This window comes from Narcine bancroftii, chromosome 1, assembly GCF_036971445.1.
Source record: "Narcine bancroftii isolate sNarBan1 chromosome 1, sNarBan1.hap1, whole genome shotgun sequence".
NCBI lineage: Eukaryota > Metazoa > Chordata > Chondrichthyes > Torpediniformes > Narcinidae > Narcine > Narcine bancroftii.
In genome coordinates this window covers 144386025-144407243 of record NC_091469.1, presented here as the reverse complement: position 1 = coordinate 144407243, position 21219 = coordinate 144386025, and the positions used below count along the sequence as shown (strand labels likewise).

The following is a 21219-nucleotide window of genomic DNA, read 5'->3' as shown; positions in this document are numbered from 1 at the left end:
GGGATTATTTAAGGTGGTATGTCAGTGGGTGGGAAAAGGTTTAGAACCACTGACTTATACCTGTGAAAAGATTTGTTATCTTCAAGTATTCTTAATTTAAAACAAAATTCCGATGTCAAGGAGAAAACATTTTTCACTTTACGAGTGTTTGCATTTAATATTTTTGTACAATATACCTTGACTTTGCAGCATACAAAATACTGTCAATTTTGATTCCCCAGAAATCCCTATGTGCTATCCTGCCTTTTCTTTCTTGCATTAATCATTGCCTAATCAATGATATTTACTGATGAAGTTCTGCTGTGTGGCTACAATAAATTTGTAAAGTGTATTGAAATCTAATGTGAGTTGTTTATCAGCATCACTGAATGAATGAGCACGTGATGTTCTCCTTTACATCTTGAAGTCTTATAAATGTTGGGATGATGAATTATTTGAGAAGCACTTGAGGTTGCAGACATTTTCAAGATGAAGGAAGGTCTAATTTAAGCACACTGAAAAATAATATGGTTTAAAATGTGGCATTTACTTTCTCTTTTTAACATGACGTATTTTAGGTGCTACGAGACAAGTTCCAGTATAAACCATTGCTATTGAAGGAGCAAGTTCTACACAGTGGGTTTGCAGAGCGAAAGATACAGCTTTTGTGTGACATAATAAGCTTTGTGACAAAAAACCACAAAGAATTAACTAGCCTTCACAAGGTACACTGCTGTCAAAGCTATCAAAGTAAAACATTTTTTGTTGACTGACTGCACATCCTTTGTTGCTTAGATCCTAATGCCCAGAATGCAGATGGTGTTGTATTATTTTCCTGACTTTGATTCTGATAAAGCTGTTTTCCCTTTAATATTTATGTTTTTATACTGTCTATTTTCTGATAATTTGTTTTCATTGTCATTTTGATTTTTTTTCCAAATGGTTACAATGGGAAGGTACCTATGGGAGACTAGCCCCATTTTCTGGCGCTGTGTTTGGAATACAAGCTCTGGTGCTACAATCCATTTAATTTCTTCAACACATCTCTAAGCTGAAGTGAACATTCATGCTGCTTGTAGTCAGTTTTGCCACTGTGCCTTTCGTCCTCTTTCTCCCTGATCTATTTCCCTTTGTAAATTACATTTCATTTTTTTTACATCTAATGAGGATGATGGATGCTAACAAGGAGCAGATGTCCTGGCTGAATTGTTCCCCCTCTCCCTAAACCCGGGACACTGAAACCAATTGCAGCATCTTTATAGAAACAGGGTATCAAATCTGAGTACTCCTATTCTCTGAGGCTCTTTTAAGCAAATGGTGTGGCGATTGCACAAATTCAGGAAGTGGAATTTGATGCATGAGATAATTGTTTACTTGCATCAGTGACGCTGCCGAGAACCTAGAACAGGACAGCAAAGGAACAGACACTCCGGCCTACCATGTTTGGGCTCTGTCCACAGCAGCTACCTTGAGCTTTGGTTCCAACACCCAAACTGTCTGCCCTCAAACTTCTCGGTGGCCAATATGAGGCCAAACATGGAAGAAAAAAACCATATATTTTGCTACAATCCACTGCATTTTCTGATTTCACGTAACCACACCCACCTGTGCTCTTTTCTTGCTTTCAACTGTCCACCCATGCACTTGCTCCCTTCACCTTTTCCATGCCTCACCCTCTCGTTATCGAGACTTGGTACCCTTTCTCCCTTGGATGCATCACCACAAACCTATCCACCTAGGTTACCTCCCTTGGTTCACTATTTCTATCCCCTCCCCACTCTTTGCTCTTTCCCCCCTCCACCACCCGGTTCATCTGCCCATCATCCTTTGTCTGGTTCCACTTATACCCTACCAGTCTCTATCTTGCCCCTTCCTCTCACTTCTATCTTCTTTCCTTCTTTTCGCTACACTCTCAGTCCTGACTCGGCTCTTGAACTGTCGACCATCATTTGTCTCCACCAATGTGGCTTGATCTGAATTCTTCCAGTGGTTCTGTTTTGGCTCTATAAGGTCACTGGCTTACTTGAATAGATGACGTCCCATCTGTAAGTGATCTACTAGCCTCTTGACGTCTTTCTCCTTAAAACCCGGGGCATGTTCAAGGCCCTCAGGAATCACTGCTATGAATTTTTGCAGTAACACAGCATTCAACAATAGCTGGATGACTGCTGGTAGTGTATGCTTGTGTCTGACAGATGGGATTTCATGTTTCTTCAGGTACTGACATCTGCTAGAAATTCGGCTACTTTTTCAACAACACCTAACTCCACTGTCTTTTTAATGGCCCCTTTGAACTTCACTGTCTTTGGAACTTGTTTAAAAAGCATTATGGAGATGTGCAATGATGTTAGAATGCTGAATAAACAGTTTTGGACCAGAGCATTTTAATATCATAATTGTTGATCTTGAAGGATTGAAAATTTCACCACACCATCATCTTTATTTAACAAGTATTTTAATTTACAATCCTAAGTAGCTTCATAATGTTAATAATTATGCTGGTATATAGTATATAGAACGCAGCTTTGCTGCACTATCACTGTCAATGAAGTAGGGTACTAAAAGACTTCAATGTTCTTGTTTATTTCAGATTAAAACATGCTCAAGTAAAAACTCCTATTCTGTAAAAATGCCGTCACAATTAAAATATGAAGCACCTATTCATGATTATTTCCCCAGCAAACCAAATGAAACAGTAAGTCTTTATTTTATCTATTAGAATTTTCAAACCAAGGGCAATTAAGTCTAGCCTTGTCAACAAAGTCCAAGTAAAATAAATGTATTTACTTTCCAGTAATGTTATAGTGGAAGAGCTGCACAATCTTGTGTAGCATTATGGAGAGAGGACATGCTTGAATGTGAATACCTCATCCTGGGCTGAGTTTCTGAACCCACTGTTACTATAACCAGAATGTCCCACATCCACCTCATGATGCTCAAAATATAAAAGTCAAGAGATTGTCTATGGTGTTAATATCAAATACAGTTAAACCCTCGGTATCCAGCACCAATGGGGGTTGGTAGATGCCGGAGAAGTGAATTTGCCAGTTGCTTGAGATTGCGTGTTGATTGATTGGCAAACTAACCGCTCAGGAGGGGCAATTTAAAACTCCTGTTTTTTACCTGTTTATTTTGTGCAATTTTTTTTGACAGTTGCTTGAGTCTGCTAATTACATAAATTCAAGATAACGGGGATTTTTCTGTAATAACAAATAATTTGGTAGATAATGCAAAATGTTACTGAAATGAGCAGAGACGATTTCCAATTGCATCAGAAACCTGTTGATATATCTTGTTAACTTTCAGTCAATGGAATAATATATTTGTGAAAAGTTGAGTTATTTCCCCTTATTTTCTGAATTTTGCCTGCAAGTCTATATTGATAAGTCCTATGAGGAATGCTGTGAGCCAAGGCTTTCATAAAACCATTTGATAGTAATATCTAAATCCACAAAAAGAGGCTTTGTAAATGTTTAATCACTATTGAGAAATATCAATTTTTGTTATGAGACCTAATTTGTACCATAACTTTCAGACTTGGCCAAGTGGTATGATGGCAGAAATTAAATGTCAACCATTTAACTCCATTGAGAGCTTGCACACCATCATATCTAATCTAGCGATTAAAAGGTACAGGTGTTACCTCTTTAATCCGGTGACATTGGGACCTGGCCATTGCGGACCACGGAAAATGCTGGAAAATAGAAATTAACTTCTAAGCGAACCTCCTATGTAAACATATCAAAGGTAGAACAAAGCTTAAAGCAGGAAATAATTCTATGGGACGGCACAGTTAACATAGTGGTTAGCGCAATGTCTTTACAGTCCCAGCAATCGGTTCAATCTGTAAGAAGTTTGTACTAATGGCGGCAGATTCAACTTTTACAGCGTCAGTGATCGGGACCGGGTTTTGATTTCCACACTGTCTTGTAAGGAGTTTGTACAGGTATGCGTCACTTAACGTCCACAATACGTTCTGCGAAGTTGGGCATTATGCAATGTGGACATTGTGCGAACACCATATTATATACTTAGCAAAACTACATGGGATACTGTAGTATACCTGTAAACTTTTTATTTGTCAGTAGGGATCAGTGTGGGGACCGAAATGGGGATATAGGGAGAGAGCAGGGCAGTGGGATCAGTTTGGAGACCATCACAGGGCTTTGGGGAGAGAGCAGGGCAGTGGGATCAGTTTGGGGTCCAACACAGGGCAATGGGGAGAGAGCCGGGCAGTGGGATCAGTGTGGGGCTGTGGTGAGAGAGTGGGGCAGTTTGGGTAAACAGTATACAATTTCCTATAGCTACTGATTGCTCTAAATTGCCGTGGACTTGTTCATGGTAACTGAATAATTAGTGGACCACGGACAGATATGCAGTCGGATGTTGCCCAAATGGACGTTAAGCGGCGCATACCTAAGCATACCGGACCATGGGAGTTTCCAGACCACAGATCGCTGGATAAGAGAGATACAACCTGTAGTATCATTAACTGTGTTGCATCTTATCCAGACAAGCTCAATGCTCTCTAAGATGAGAAAATAATGATGCATTCTCACCAGTCCCCACAGACCCCAGTGTCTCTGCAACCAGTTTCTCAGATTGACGTGAATCTTCAGGAGGGTGAATCCTTGGAAAGTGTCTGGACCTATCCTGAGTGGACCAACTGGATAGAATTTTCCCAGAAATTTTCAATCTCTTGGTGTTATGGTCTAAGATCTTACCTGATTTGGAAGGAAATGTGACATACCAGTGCCCAGGAGGACCAAGGTGACCTTCCTTAATAACGATCAGCCAGTGGCACGTGTACCATGATGAAGTGCTTTGAAAAGTTGGTTACCTGACGTCCCAGGAAAGACTTGGATCCATTTCAGTTTGGGTCTGTCGTTACCATGGGTCAATGGCAAATGCCATCATGCTGGCCCACCACTCTACGTTTGATTACCTGAACCATGAGAACATCTATATCATTGATTACAGCTCAGAATTCAACACCATCATATCAGCAAAACTTATGACCAACGAAACAATCTGGAACTCAACTTCCTCATCAACCAAGCCTAATCAGTGCAGATTGGCAACATCAATTCCTCTTTGCTAACCATCAACCTGAACGGTTAGTTCCTTGCTCTATTCTGCATACACTCGAGATTGTGTTCCCAAGTTCGGCTCCAATTCAATCTATAAATTGGCTCATAACATTGTTACTGGCTAAATAGCAAGAAATGAGGAATCAGAATACAGGATGGAGATTGAGAATCCAACTGGGTTTTCTCTCACAAGAGCATTTTCAGTATTTTATTTCAGGTGTTTAGCATTTTATTTTGTATCTGGTAATTTCAGATAATTATTTACTTCTGCAAAATTTAACTTGTAGAGGAACTCAGTGGGTCAAGCAGCATTCATGGGTAGAAATGGTCAGTCAATATTTAAGATCAGGCATTTATGCTTCTTCTATTTTAATTTTTTTTAAACAGAAAAACTATTCACCAGAATTGCAGAGAAAAAAAGGAGTTTACTTTCCAGAGTGACGATCTTTGATTTGAATTAGCAAAAGTTAGAAGTGGATTGGAGGAGGATGGAAGGAGAAAATAAGCGAGATATCAATGATGGAAATTAGGAGAGAATGATACCAGCTGAAAAGGGTGGTGAAAGCTAATTGATCACAGACAATCTGCATGGTGAAGTTCAAAATTGAGATAGATGAATAAGGCAGAGGAGAAAATAAAAATTCTGAAACCAAGAGAGATAAAACGCTGCAGTTAAATGATGAAAGCAGCCAGCAGACCAGGTGGTGCCAAAAGAGAGAGGAAAAAATTATTCAATACTATCGGTCCCTGATCTCTATTTTTGTTTCTCCCTTCATTTAGATCCAACTTACACTTCCTTCCCATATGGATCAGCTGAAATTAATAAATATTCCCCTCTCTCCTTTACATCTCTCTCATTAACAAACAATTTGATTACTAATTTCCTTGAATTAAAAAAAACAATTTCTCTGTCTTTCTTTTCGCTATCTGCTAATGTTGGACCTGCTGAGTATTTCCAACATGATTTTTTTTCCAGGTTCCTAATATCTACAGCTTTTGTTGCCTTTCAGTTCATGATCTTGTTGACCTTTGTCGCACTCTGTCACAAACGTTCCCTTTGGTCCAAATTTTCCCCTTCCTCTTTCTTTCCATCTTAAAACTTATCTAATTTTGATGGAGCTCATTGACCTGGCATGTTAACTCTGATTCTTGCTCTGTAGATCCTGTCTGATCTCATGAATGTTTATAACATTTCTTTGTTTCCAATTACTCCCAATCATTTGCTGTTTATAAACAGAACACAGAACAGTACAGAACTGCAGCTGGCTCTACGATACTTGGGCCAATTTAAGATGCTCATCTCCCTGTACATGCTGTATATCCCTCCATTCTCTGCCTGTTCATGTTGCCTTAAATGCTATCATATCTGCTTCCACCACAGACTTACACTCTATGTAAAATAAAAATCCCTCATAAAACTCCTTTAAATTTTTTCCCTCTCATCTAAGATCACAGATTAAATAGTATTTTAATTTTACCTTGTCATTTTTATTTGGAGAGTTGTTGAATCAGCAACTATTGGCTTTCAAATATTCTGGATGCCTTTTTTTTAAGAAATAGCTGTGGATTTGCTTTGCCAATTGTGTTTGTAAAATTAAATTGACTATAGTTATGATAAAGCAAGAAACCCAATATCAGGAAGCACTATCTGCCTCAGCTCAATGTCCAGCGATTGGGAGATTGGTAAGTGCTAGAAAATATGTCAAGTTGCATTGATTTGACGACATCTTGTATGTCACTGACATCAAATGCTTCACAACCAGGACTAACCGGAAATCATGGTTGGATGCAGGGTTCCAGACACTTCTCAGAGCTAGTGATGCTGCCTTCAGGAGAGGAGACACGATGGCTGAACTCACCTATGAAATCTGGTTGGCGAAGCATGGGTATGCACAGAAGATCCATAGACAGCTGTTTGACACCAGTGCATGAGGTGCATTTGGCAAGTGATCAAGACCATGATAGATCACAAGACAACCTTGCGAGTTAAGGACAACACCTCCCTTCTGGATAGACTGAACATCTTCTCTGTATGGTTTGATGAGAAGAATAGACTGACACCGAAAAAAGCTCTGTGTCCCGATGAGCAGGATCCCTGCAGAGCCACATCTGAGGTGAGGAGAACTTTATCCAAGATGGATAAGGCGGCGGGACCAGACAATGTATCTGGTCGGGTACTGAAAAACTGTGCAGACTAACTGATGGAAGTCTTTATGGACATCTTCAACACCTGACTGCAGCAATCCATCATCCCGGTACACAAAAGTGGGTGGCAGAAACATGCCTAAATAACTATCGATTACTAAATTGACAAGATAAATGAAAACCTTTGGTTTACAGCAAGAAGCAAAAGATATTGACTGATGAGAATTGTAGTGACTGGTATACTGTTGGGTTCTACAAGGCTCAGTGTTAGGGATATTATTTTGTGAATTTTTCTAAATAAGTGGAGCTCAATATAGGCATTGTATTTAAGCTCATCAATATTACTAATATTGTTTGGCCTGGAAGTCAGCCTGAAGAAAACTGAGGTCCTCCATCAGCCAGCTCCCCACCATGACTACCAGCCCCCCCACATCTCCATCGGGCACACAAAACTCAAAACGGTCAACCAGTTTACCTATCTCGGCTGCACCATTTCATCAGATGCAAGGATCGACAATGAGATAGACAACAGACTTGCCAAGGCAAATAGCGCCTTTGGAAGACTACACAAAAGAGTCTGGAAAAACAACCAACTGAAAAACCTCACAAAGATAAGCGTATACAGAGCCGTTGTCATACCCACACTCCTGTTCGGCTCTGAATCATGGGTCCTCTACCGGCACCACCTACGGCTCCTAGAACGCTTCCACCAGCGTTGTCTCCGCTCCATCCTCAACATCCATTGGAGCGCTTACACCCCTAACGTCGAAGTACTCGAGATGGCAGAGGTCGACAGCATCGAGTCCACGCTGCTGAAGATCCAGCTGCGCTGGATGGGTCACGTCTCCAGAATGGAGGACCATCACCTTCCCAAGATCCTGTTATATGGCGAGCTCTCCACTGGCCACCGTGACAGAGGTGCACCAAAGAAAAGGTACAAGGACTGCCTAAAGAAATCTCTTGGTGCCTGCCACATTGACCACCGCCGGTGGGCTGATAACGCCTCAAACCGTGCATCTTGGCGCCTCACAGTTTGGCGGGCAGCAACCTCCTTTGAAGAAGACCGCAGAGCCCACCTCACTGACAAAAGGCAAAGGAGGAAAAACCCAACACCCAACCCCAACCAACCAATTTTCCCTTGCAACCGCTGCAATCGTGTCTGCCTGTCCCGCATCGGACTTGTCAGCCACAAACGAGCCTGCAGCTGACGTGGACTTTTTACCCCCTCCATAAATCTTCGTCCGCGAAGCCAAGCCAAAGAAAGATTAATAATAAGATTTGCAATCTTCTGGATAGTGAACACTAAAGTTCTGAACTACAGGAAGATGTTAATTGACTGGTTAGATGGGCAGAAAATGATGAGGTGTAAACAAGGGAAGGGAATACATGTGGGATTTATGGCAGTATATGAAGTAGGGCAAAGGAATAGTTATTTTTGCAGGTAATGAAATTATTTGGTAGTGGTTAGGCAAGAAGATCTCGCTAGAGCAGTATCAAACATTAGACCACAGCTTTGTTTGTCATTCCTCAGGAATGATGTGATAGCACTAAAAAGGGGGGGGGGGGGGGGGCGGGCAATGAAGATTTACAAGGGTTCTACCAGGATTTGAGGAATTCCTTGCAAAGACATTCTAGTCAAACTTTGTTCCTTTAGGACAAAGGAGACTAAAGGGCGAGGTAATTGAAGTTTATGAAATTATGTAAAACTAGTTAGGATAAACGGAAAGGATCAAATTTTATTTGTAAAGAGGTCACAGATATAAATTGATAGGAAAAATGTGAAAGAGATATAAGAAAGGGTTTACACTCCAGCACTTGAAGCTGACATTATTCCTGCATTCTTGTGCTAAGGTCTGATACACGTTACAAATGTGCTCACTGCCTAGCATGTTGAATTTATAGGGTTTTGTGTCGCACCTTTGAGATGGGTGCAGCTTAATGACATTTCTAGATTAACTGCATTCCCATAAATTGACCATATCCCATAAAAATAATTGTTCCTGGACAGCAAACTGAATAAATCTGATACACACGTTGATAAGCTTTAGCACTGAAAACCTACATTGCAGTGCCATCTATAGATACAGAGGCCGAGTTGCAAGATTAAATTACTGGGACAATTTTTAACAGTCGAACACCAACCTGTCAGTTCTGGATTTGCTACTAAAAATTTAATTGAGTTGAAAGGTATTTTCCTTTATTAGTTTCAGTTCTGATAAAGAATCTTCAACCAGAAACATTAACTGTGTTTCTCTTTCCACAGATGCTGCCTGATCTGAAATTTTTATTTCAGATTTTCAGCATCTATGTTTCTATTTTAATTATAAGTAGTATGTTGAGGCTTTTATATAATTAAAAAAAAATTCATTAGGTTTGCAAAAAGACGTATATTTATTGGCAATTACATTAAAGGACATGACAGCACTGTGCCGTTCTCCACAATGTTTCTGATCTGGGACACGTGAGAAAATCTCATTTTGTTAGAGGAAGTAGTTGTATCAAAAGCAAAGAGATTAGCAATAAATTGAGGGAATTACATCAAAGGAAATTACTTGTAATAGTGCTTGAATAAAGCACTCAAGGACTCCCCTCTTGTAAATGAGAAGCTGAAAACAATTAGTAATACCTGTACTAAAAACATGGGAGTGCTCCCGGAGCTGCTATAACAGTAATGCTGCTACTGGTGCGTACGCAGGAGAGTGGAATTTGGAGGCACAGCACTGCTCTGCAGGGTTCTACTGCCTGGTCCTAATGCTGATGGCTCCGCTTGTTAAAGTAGCCAACAGTATATTTTTTAAATCCTGCAACCATTGGGTCTGTGTCCAATATGGTGGTGCCTGTCTTGACAGAGAACTACGATGGGTTGCAGACTCTGGGGTAGCAGCATGAACCGGCACAAGAGTGCCAGAAATGGAGAGAACACACCCTGTTGAAAATGAGAAGCATGGGATATTAACCTTCAGGAAAGATGAAGGACCTACACAGGTTTGTTGGCTGCTGGCGAGCTGCAGTCAAAGATCTCCACAGACTGTGGGCTGCTGGAGACTGGCTCATGGGATCTAGGCATCGAACTGGGATTCAAGAGGGTGCTGAGGACAAGAACGACTTCGGGCTCTGAAGGCTTCCTGATCGTATCGGAGTGTGGAACTGGAGCTTGGTTTGCCCACGGTTTCAACTGGAGTTTGTGTGACTACGGGAGCGCTGGAGGCAAATCCGTGGACACTCACTGTCTCTGAAAGGACTCCTTTTTGCTTCTATTGTTAGGGGCTCTGGGCAATGCTCATGGCAACTCTTTGCCTTATGACAGACAAAAGTTTAACTATATCATACATAATACATTTTTAATACATTACATGATAATAAAAGGAACCTTTAAAGCTTTGAAGTTAGTATTCAAGGAATTAATAGGATGGAACGCATTAAATTGCTAGAACCTGGTCCTGGGGTTTTGAAGGAGAGGACTTTAGAGATGATGAATATCATCTGACAATTTGTCAAGAGTAGGATGTTTCCCAAAATTTGGAAAGTAGTACTGCTTAACGAAGGAAAGAGAAAACAAGGAGTGATAGGAATTAAACTGGCAGCTTATCAGAAATGAATGGGTAATTTTGAAAATATTAATAAGATTGGACATAGTTAATGCAGATTTATGAATGGAATGTCATGTATGACAAATAGGTTAACATTAATATTTGGGCTTATAAGCAGCAGAAGAAATAAGGGTAAAGGTACTGGGTATTTGAAATTTCAAAAGGCCTTTGAAGTGTTGCAAAAAAAAAAGATTAGAGCACGTGGTGTTGGAGATATACTGGTTTGGATTAAGGATTGGTTAATGGGGAGAAAGCAGAACATGAATAAATGGGTCAATAGATTGAAAAGTTGTGCCTCAAAGAATGGTGAAAGTGGGGCTTTTAATAACTTTTTAAGGTGAGAGTGAACACAAAAGGCGGATCAAGCCAAGTGGGGAGAGGGGGGAAGAGGATCTGCTATGATAATCTTGAATGGCAGAGCAGGGTTGAAATGTTTCACATTTCTGTACAAGTAGTTCTTGATAAGTAAAGTGGGGGGGGGGGGGGTGGGTGAAAGATTCTTGTGGGTAGATAGGAATGTGGAGTTGAAGTTACAAATCAGTCATGACTTTTAAATGACAGGGAAGACTTGAGGGGCTGTGTGGTACTTCTAATTTTTATGTGAAATTATACACTTGAGTGCTTGATTTTTCTATATGTTGGAAATGGTAAAAGGAAAATCAGCCATTGCATGCTTGTGACTGCTCTGTAAACACTCCCTGTGCAGTGCCACTCTGTGATGGAGTGCTTAACAATAAATCAACCCTATAGAAAAAGCTTAATTGCATGTATGTGTATGTTTGGAGCAAAAGGAGAATAAACTTGTGTTTGTTTGCAGATAAAACCTTTGGTGGAGCGTCATTTACCAAGTGCTGATATAAAAACAATCTACCTTTCATCCAGTCCTGAAAATGGAAGTCTTCAAGACCAGCCTCTTGTACTTGGTGAATGCACGAAACCATCTATTTCACTTGAAGTAAGTTTTTGGCTTTGGAAAAAAATGAATGAAGAGGTAATTTATCACAACTTCAAGGTAGAAATTAATAGGCAGTAAATTAAATGTTAGTTATGTTTAACTGCTATGAAATCTAAACTTTGAAAGCTGGTAGATTTTTAGAGGGAATAACCAGAACTGCTCTTGAATGTGCATATTCTTCATGTCCCAGTTTTCCAGGACTGGTTTTGTAACCAACCACCGGCTGGTTCGTGTTGTAGTTTACCCATGGACCCAGTCCGGAGTATATATTGAGAAAGGTTAAAAGTGGCCGGAGTCCAAAGGTTTAAATTAAACTAAGACGAGCATATTATGTTGGGTCACTGTAATTTCTTGTGGCTTGTTGTGTGGTCTTTTAAATAGCACGCATGTTATTGCTAAATGTTTAAATAATACGTATGGAATCAATGTGTAACTTTTTTGATCAGGATGACTAAGATTTAATGCAGTTTTAATGTCTGAAAATTAATCAGATACTATATCAGCAGGCTCTTCTTTATTTCCAGCTCCACTCTACTATGCCAAACAAGAATTTGTTCCACGAGCCAAATGGAAGTTCAGATAAATTCAAGGTTTGTGATTTGAAGATGGCCTAAGAAGGTGTTTCTTTACTTCACAACTGACTTTTCGGCCTCTTGAATGCAACATTATTATTAAAGATTTTTATGTTCCATTATTGAATGCTAACTTTTGATGTTATCTCTATCTCCAGTAAGATGTTTATTTCAATCCAGAAGTGATTATTTGGGGACACGAATTTGGACGAACTCGACATCCAAACAAGATGCAATTATTATGGTCCCAAATATCTCCATCGTCCAATAAGACAGAATCATATTTAAGACCAAGGCACATGTCCCATCCTTTTTCCGAGCAGTGGCAAGTTGGCCCATATTTTCTAACAAGTCTGTGCATTTCACAAAATTTTAGCCGATTTTACCAAATTTCTTATGGGCCTGTAATGAAACTTGAGGTCAATGTGGATAAGCAGAGATTCTGTGTGCCAAAATATTTTAATTTTATGAGGTTCATAAAATCCCAAGAGCATGGATAAAGTGAATGCTCACTGTCCTTTTCCCAAGGTAGAAGGTTCTAAAATTAGAGCAGAAATTTAAGGTGAGAGGGGAAAGAGTTGAGAGGGACCTGAGGGACACCTCATTTATACAGAAGATGATATTTATCTGTATCGAACTTCTAGAGAAAACTGTATAAGCAAACACAATTACAAAGGCATTTGGACAGATTTATGGAAGAGCTTCGAAGAATACAGACAAATGGGCTTTGCCCAGAGTGCCAACTTGGTTGGCTTGGACAAGTTGGGCTGAAGGGCATGTTCTATGCCATATAACTCAATAAGAAGGATGATGAGCAAAAAGGGTACATAATACATTCACCAGATGCTGGTCATAACAGAAGACATAAGATACAGAAAGAGATTTGGAGAAATCAATGGTATGAGAAATTACAAGATAATTTTATATTGAGGCTTTAGATGGGATTGGATGAATAGAAATAAACAATAACCAGAATGAAAAGACTTCATGATGCATTATAAAAATGTGAGGTGGAGAAGTAGAATGATGTCCTCAGGTCATTGTGTTACAGTATGGAAACAGGCCCTTCAGCCCATTTTATCCATGCTGGCCAAGTTGTCGACCTAAGCTAATCGCATTTGCCAATGTTTGGCCAATATCTCTCTCAACCTTTATTATTCATGCACTTGTTTAAATGCTTTCTAAACTTCCTCTACCACTTCCTCTTGCAGCTCATTCCATGTACCTACCAGCCTTTGGAAAAGTTACCTGTCTATAGCATTTTAAATCTTTCCAATTTCATCTTAAATATGCCCTCTAATTTTAGACTCCTGGGGAAATGGGGAAAGAGACTGCTGCACTATTCAATATGATCATGACTGATCATCCAACTTCAATATTCCTGATTTTTCTCCGTACTCCTTGATCCTTTAGCCAATAGGGCCACATCTTTTGAATATATCTAATAAACTGGCCTCTGATATTCTATTGGAAAGTGTTCCACACGTTCCCAACTCTCTGAAAAATGTTCTCCTTATCTCAGTTCTAAATGACTTACTTCTCAACAAAGGTGACCCCTTGTTCTGGACTTCCCCAACATTGGGAACATTCTTCCTGCATCTAACCTGTGGAGTTCTGTCAGAATTTTATATATCTCAAAAAAGATCCCTTCTCAGTCTTCTAAATTCCAATGTGTATAAGCCTAGTCCATCTAGTCATACCTTCATTGCACCTCTCAAGAGCAACAGTATCCTTCCTTAGGTGGTGCTGTCTGGCATTGTGACATGTGTTGCCAGCACAGAGCTGAAGCTGAAGGGTGTCATTCCAAATCCTCCTCAAGACCAACCTTCTCTGCAAGGTTTAGGTATTACTATTCTCTATGAGGCATTGAGTTGAACGGTTTACAATTGGAGCAGAGAAAAAGGTTGTCCAGATGCCAGCTCATCAGAAAGGAATGTTGTGCACGAGTTCAGTGGAACAACTTGTAGGAGAAAGCAAGCATGCGTGACAAAATTCTTCAGGCACAAGGATTCTTGCTAAATTGCCTGCCAACAGTATGGTTGAATTTGGCATGATCTTGGCACCAGGCTATCCAGAGAGTTTGCAGACATCCTGTGTGTTGTGATTATCATCTCTGCATTCCTTGTGAACCCATGATTTTATTTTTCAATTATTTATTTTTATTTTAACAAAGTTGGGGTATTGAGGGATATGAGGGAAAGGCAAGTAGGTGGAGATGAGCCTATCATCAGATCAGCCACAATCTCATTGAATGGTGGAGCAGACTCGACGGGCTTCTCCTATTTCTTATGTGCTAGCATGGTGTCATGATCTTGCTACAGCCAAAATTTGTGAAAAGCAGGGGAAGATTGCAAATAGGGAGATTAATTAATTAATTTATCCCGACATGTAATATGATCAAGAGTTCTTTTGTTTCAATGGCAGTGTCAAAGGCACTCCTACAAATAGAGAGTGCAATAGTTCAAGCTTAGTCCTGCATAATTTTGCCTCAATAAAGGAGACGAGGGGATTAACGGGGAGCATAGACTGAGAACATAGTGATTAAACAATTGAATGTCAAAAAAGTGGAAGTCTTTCAAAGATATATTTTACAGTACTCATCAAAACTATATTCCTTTTATAAGCACGGACAGTAATGGAAAGGAGAGCCAGCCTTGGACAACTAAAGAAATAAGGGAAGGCATCAAAATTAAAAGCTCATAATTACAAAATTGCCAAGAGTAGTGTGAAAGATTGGAATTTAAAAAAAAGCAACAATGAACAACAGAGAAAGGAAAGATAATCATCAAACCATAAAACGATTCTTTTCTTCTTCTTTGGCTTGGCTTCGCAGACGAAGATTTATGGAGGGGGTAAAAGTCCACGTCAGCTGCAGGCTCGTTTGTGGCTGACAAGTCCGATGCGGGACAGGCAGACGCGGTTGCAGGGGAAAATTGGTTGGTTGGGGTTGGGTGTTGGGTTTTTCCTCCTTTGCCTTTTGTCAGTGAGGTGGTCTCTGCGGTCTTCTTCAAAGGAGGTTGCTGCCCGCCAATCTGTGAGGTGGCAAGATGCACGGTTTGAGGCGAGATCAGCCCACTGGCGGTGGTCAATGTGGCAGGCACCAAGAGATTTCTTTAGGCAGTCCTTGTACCTTTTCTTTGGTGCATCTCTGTCACGGTGGCCAGTGGAGAGCTCACCATATAACACGATCTTGGGAAGGCGATGGTCCTCCATTCTGGAGACGTGACCCACCCAGCGCAGCTGGATCTTCTGCAGCGTGGACTCGATGCTGTCGACCTCTGCCATCTCGAGTACTTCGACGTTAGGGACGAAAGCGCTCCAATGGATGTTGATGGAGCGGAGACAACGCTGGTGGAAGAGTTCTAGGAGCCGTAGGTGATGCCGGTAGAGGACCCATGATTCGGAGCCGAACAGGAGTGTGGGTATGACAACGGCTCTGTATACGCTTATCTTTGTGAGGTTTTTCAGTTGGTTGTTTTTCCAGACTCTTTTGTGTAGTCTTCCAAAGGCGCTATTTGCCTTGGCGAGTCTGTTGTCTATCTCATTGTCGATCCTTGCGTCTGATGAAATGGTGCAGCCGAGATAGGTAAACTGGTTGACCGTTTTGAGTTTTGTGTGCCCGATGGAGATGTGGGGGGGCTGGTAGTCATGGTGGGGAGCTGGCTGATGGAGGACCTCAGTTTTCTTCAGGCTGACTTCCAGGCCAAACATTTTGGCAGTTTCTGCAAAACAGGACGTCAAGCGCTGAAGAGCTGGCTCTGAATGGGCAACTAAAGCGGCATCGTCTGCAAAGAGTAGTTCATGGACAAGTTTCTCTTGTGTCTTGGTGTGAGCATGCAGGCGCCTCAGATTGAAGAGACTGCCATCCGTGCGGTACCGGATGTAAACAGCGTCTTCATTGTTGAGGTCTTTCATGGCTTGGTTCAGCATCATGCTGAAGAAGATTGAAAAGAGGGTTGGTGCGAGAACACAGCCTTGCTTCATGCCATTGTTAATGGAGAAGGGTTCAGAGAGCTCATTGCTGTATCTGACCCGACCTTGTTGGTTTTCGTGCAGTTGGATAATCATGTTGAGGAACTTTGGGGGACATCCGATGCGCTCTAGTATTTGATTACAGCATGGAAATAGGCCATTTTGGCCCTTCTAGTCCGCATCGAGCTAAATACTCTCCTCTTGCCCAACCTACCTGTACCTTGCCCTTAACCTTTCATTCCCCTCCCATCCATATACCTATCCAATTTTTCCTTAAATGACAAAATTGACCCTGCTACCACTACATCTCTCGGAAGCTCATTCCACATAGCCACCACTCTCTGAGAAAAGAAGTTCTGCCTTGTGTTCTAAACTTTTGCCCCTTATCTCTTAACTCATGACCTCTTGTTTCAATCTCTCCTACTCGCAATTGAAAATGCCAATCCACATCAACTCTATCTATCCCTCTCAGAATCTTAAATACCTCTATCAAGTCCCTTCTCAACCTTCTACGCTCCAAAGAATAAACACCTAATTTGCTCAATCTTTCTTTGATAATCTAAATTCTGAAACCCAGGTAACATTTTCGTAAATCTTCTCTGCACTCTCCCTACCTTGTTGATATCCTTCCTCTAATTTGGTGACCAGAACTACATACAGAACTCTAAATTTGACCTCACCAATGCTTTGAACAGTCTCAACATCACTTCCCAACTCCTGTATTCTATGCATGGATTTATAAAGGCCAGCATACCAAAGCCTTCTTCACCGCCCTGTCCACATGAGATTCTACCTTCAGGGAACGATGCACCATTATTTCTCGATCTTTCTGCTCCACTGCATTCCTCAATGCCCTCCATTTACTATGTATGTCCTGTTTTGATTATTCCTACCAAAATGAAGCTTTTCACACTTATCAGCATTAAAATCCATCTGGCATCTTTCAGCCCACTCTTCTAAGCAGTCAAAATTCCTCTGCAATCCACAATTCCACCTATTTTAGTATCATCTGTATATTTACTAATCCAATTTACCACCCCATCATCCAGATCATTCTTGTATACGACAAACAGCAATGGACCCAATACAGATTCCTGAGGCACACCCTTGTCACCGGCCTCCAGCCTGACAAACAGTTATCCACTACGACTCTCTGGCACCTCCCTTCCAGACACTGTTGAATCCATTTGACTATCTCAGAATTAATACCTAACGACTGGACCTTTCTAACTAACATTCCATGCGGAACTTATCGAAGGCCTTACTGAAGTCCATATAGACAACATCCACTGCTCTCATCAACATTCCTAGTCACCTCTTCAAAAAATTCAACAAGATTGGTCAAGCATGACCTTCCACGCACAAATCTATGTTGATTGTTCCTGATCAGACCCTGTTTCTCCAGATACTTAAATATACTATCTCTAAGAACACTTTCCATTAATTTACCTACTACAGATGTCTAACTTACAGGTCTATAATTGCTAGACTTGCTCCTCAAACCCTTTTTAAACAAAGGAACCACATGTGCAATACGCCAATCCTCCGGCACTCTACCCATCTCCAATGACATGAAAAATCACTGTCAGACCTCTGCTATTTCCTCACTAACTTCTCTCAAAGTCTTGGGGAAAATCCCATCTGGACCTGGAGACTTGTCCACCTTTATATGCTTCAAAAGCTCCAGTATTTCCTTTTTCTTAATCACTATAGTCTCCATAATTACCCTCTTTGCTTCCTTTACCCTGCACAATTCAATGTCCTTCTCCTTAGTGAATACCGAAGAAAATAAATTGTTTGAGATCTCCCCCATCTCTTTTGGCTCTTCACAGTTGTTCGCTCTGATTCTTTAAGGGACCAATTTTATCCCTCACTCTCCTTTTACTAATTATATATTTGTAGAAACCCTTTGGATTTATTTTTACCCTGCTTCCTATCGCCACCTCGTACCTTTTAGCTTTTCTAATGTCTTACAATTCTTTTTACATTCAATGTATTCTCTGAACATCTCCTTTATTCCTTGTTTCTTATATTTATTGTAGGTCTCCCTCTTTTTTTTTTTAAAACCATGGCTCTTTCAAACTTTTGACCCTGCCTTTTAATGTAACAGGAACATAAAGATTTTGTTTAAGACCTCCATTTCTCTTTTACATCCTGCCCATGAAACAAATCATTCCATTCCTTGTAAATCCTTTTGCATCTCCTCAAATCTCGCTTTTCACCAATCGAAAACCTTAACCCTAAGCCCTGACCTATTATCCCCTTCCATCATTACATTGAAGCTAATAGCACTATGTTCCCTGGACCTGAAGTGCTCTCCAACACATACCTCCGTCACCTGACCTATCTTATTCCCTAACAATAGATCCAACACTGCCCCTTCTCTAGTTGGTACCTCTATGCATTGCTGTCAAAAAAAACTATGCTGCACACATTTTGCAAACTCCAATCCATCCTGCCCTTTCATAGAATGGGTTTCCCAATCTATATTTGGAAAATTAGTATCTCCCACAATCACAACCCTGTGCTTATTACAAATATCTGCTATCAAAGTAAACTAGCACAAAATATAAAAACATCGAAGATTTTATATCGAGTGGAAAAGATGGCTAAAGTGAAAGATCCCTTGGAAAATGAGAAGGGAATAAAATTGGGTAAAGTGCAAATGGCTGAGGCCTTGAACAACTCAATGTCTTTTCATAGAAACATGTAAAATTGTGAAAGGGATAGATAAGGTAGAGGCAAGAAACTAGTTTCCACTGGTAAGTGAGACTAGGATTAAGGGATATCGCCTCAAGATTCTGAGGAGTAGATGTAGGATGGAGATGAGGAGGAACTGCTTTTCCCAAAGAGAAGTAGATCTGGAATTTTCTGCCCAAGGAAGCAGTAGAGGCTGCTTCACTAAATATATTTGAGATACAGTTAGATAGATATTGACACAGCAGGGGAATTAAGGGTTATGTGGAAATGGCAGGTAGGCTGTGTTGAGTTGAGTCCACGACCAGATCACCTATGATCCAATTGAATGGCAGAGCAGGCTCGCTGGGAGAGACTCTTGGGACTTCTCATTACCTTGTGTTTTCTTATGATGGTGAATGTGGAATTAGGCTTGTGATAAGATTGAATCATTCGTGTCTACACAGGGGGTTGTTCTTTTCTCCTCTTCAGCTATCTACAACATGTAAGGTGAAGTTTTCTTTTAATGAAATACACCAGGCTGCCAGATATCTTACCAGTTGTTCTGATTGTTGCTAGGATGACCAGGCAGCAGTAGTTATGTTTCCGTTTCAAATGGTGTGCATCTCATTTTGTAAGGCAGCATGGTTTTTATTATGTGCGTGGGCTCACTGAATTCAGGAATCATGTTATAACCCTGAATAGTAACATTCAACATGGCAGTATTATAGCATCAATCAAAATTACACCTTTTGCCCACTCTCTATGCATAGCTGTCACACAGTCCCAGCATTATCGTCCACCAAACTACCTCATTGCAGACTCCTTGAGTGCCCTCATTCAGCCCAGTAAATGGAAGCAAGTAAGTCTAGTTTTGATCCTGGAGCTTGGTGTTGAAGTGTCATAGATTTTTACAGGACAGAAACAGGTCCTACAGTCCAATATGTCCATGCCAATCGAGTTATCTACCCAAGATATCCAATTTGCCTACATTTGACTCATAACCCTTTAAACCAGTCATTCTCAATAAGGGCCCTGTGGCCTCCCAGGGGGGCCATTGCACATTTAAGTAAAAGCCTTGTTTTATTTTCCCCTCGTATAGCATAAATATTTGGGTTTTTTTTTAAGAAACCAAAACCTGACTGCTTCACAGGAAAGGGGCCCCATAACCTTTGAGCTGAGTCCTAAGGGGGCCATAGCCGAAAAAGATTGAAAATGTCTGATCTAAATCTTTCCTATCCATATACTTGTATTTCAAGCATTGCTTTTGTATTTGTCTATACCAGCCTTGGAGAGGAAGTGTAATTGCATTTTAAACCATGACCACCCTTAAAAAAACATTGGACTTTTAAATGTTAATCTAGTTGTTCCTTGGTTAACAGTCACAGGCACTGGAGATTACCATGCTTAAGCAGCAGATTGCCGAATGTCAGGAGAAGCTCCAGGTATTGGATGTGATACAGAGTAAACTGCAAGCTTTAGAATGTGCCACAGCTGGCAAAGTGATTATAGATGCAAGGGATTGGAACAATCTGTTGAGCCGTGTTGTACTGTTGGAAACTCAGCTGTTGCTACGTTCCAATAAGGTGAGTCAGAGTTTAATTTTGGACCTGCCTTGTTTGTCAGCATAAGTCTGTCGGCTGGCTGTTCAGCCAAAGACAGCGCTACTTTTACAGTTTGAATATTCTTAACATCTTCCCATCTCCCTGGATTTCTTCAGCCTGAGCTATTGATGCCAATTGAAGATAGCTCACTAGAAATCCCTGCTGTTGTTCAGCTGTTCCCTGGCTTAAGTTTTTGTTTTTGCTGTTAACATTAGCCCATATCTATTTACTGGCTTTTGCTTATCTGCAAATCCCAAAGCATTGGACAAGAACGTGATTACATTGTCGATTTCTGGAGTCATGCTTATTCTTGAAATGGAATCATCCAATATTTGCTACACAAGTATCTTATTCCTTTCCATATCTTGTTAAAAATTTATTTGTTATTCCCATCTAAAGAAGTGCAATTTTTAAGTAGTATTAAAGACCTATTTCATGGTATAACTGACATTGTGCCATAGCAACACATGAATAATTTTATTTGTAGAAAAAGTATTGTTAAAAGACAAGAATCCTTTATATTTGATGTTTTTGCTGTTTTTCAAACCAAAATTTAGTATGCTTCAAACAAATGTATATCTTGGTTTGTGATGTTCACTGAATCAAAGAAGATGAATGATGTTTGAGAAAACGATC

The 21219-nt window shown here is 40.5% G+C and overlaps 1 protein-coding gene across 5 annotated transcripts in view; it reads left to right on the top strand.

Moving 5' to 3' along the window:
• The window catches only part of cep44 (centrosomal protein 44), an 81410-nt gene that overhangs the window by 39371 nt on the left and 20820 nt on the right, over positions 1-21219 (top strand). For all 5 annotated transcript variants that reach the window (XM_069941033.1, XM_069941012.1, XM_069941049.1 and 2 more), the window contains exons 4-8: positions 558-704; positions 2570-2674; positions 11622-11759; positions 12284-12349; positions 20362-20565. In XM_069941033.1, the coding sequence (XP_069797134.1) occupies positions 558-704; positions 2570-2674; positions 11622-11759; positions 12284-12349; positions 20362-20565 (660 nt within the window). The remainder of the gene's footprint in view (positions 1-557; positions 705-2569; positions 2675-11621; positions 11760-12283; positions 12350-20361; positions 20566-21219) is intronic.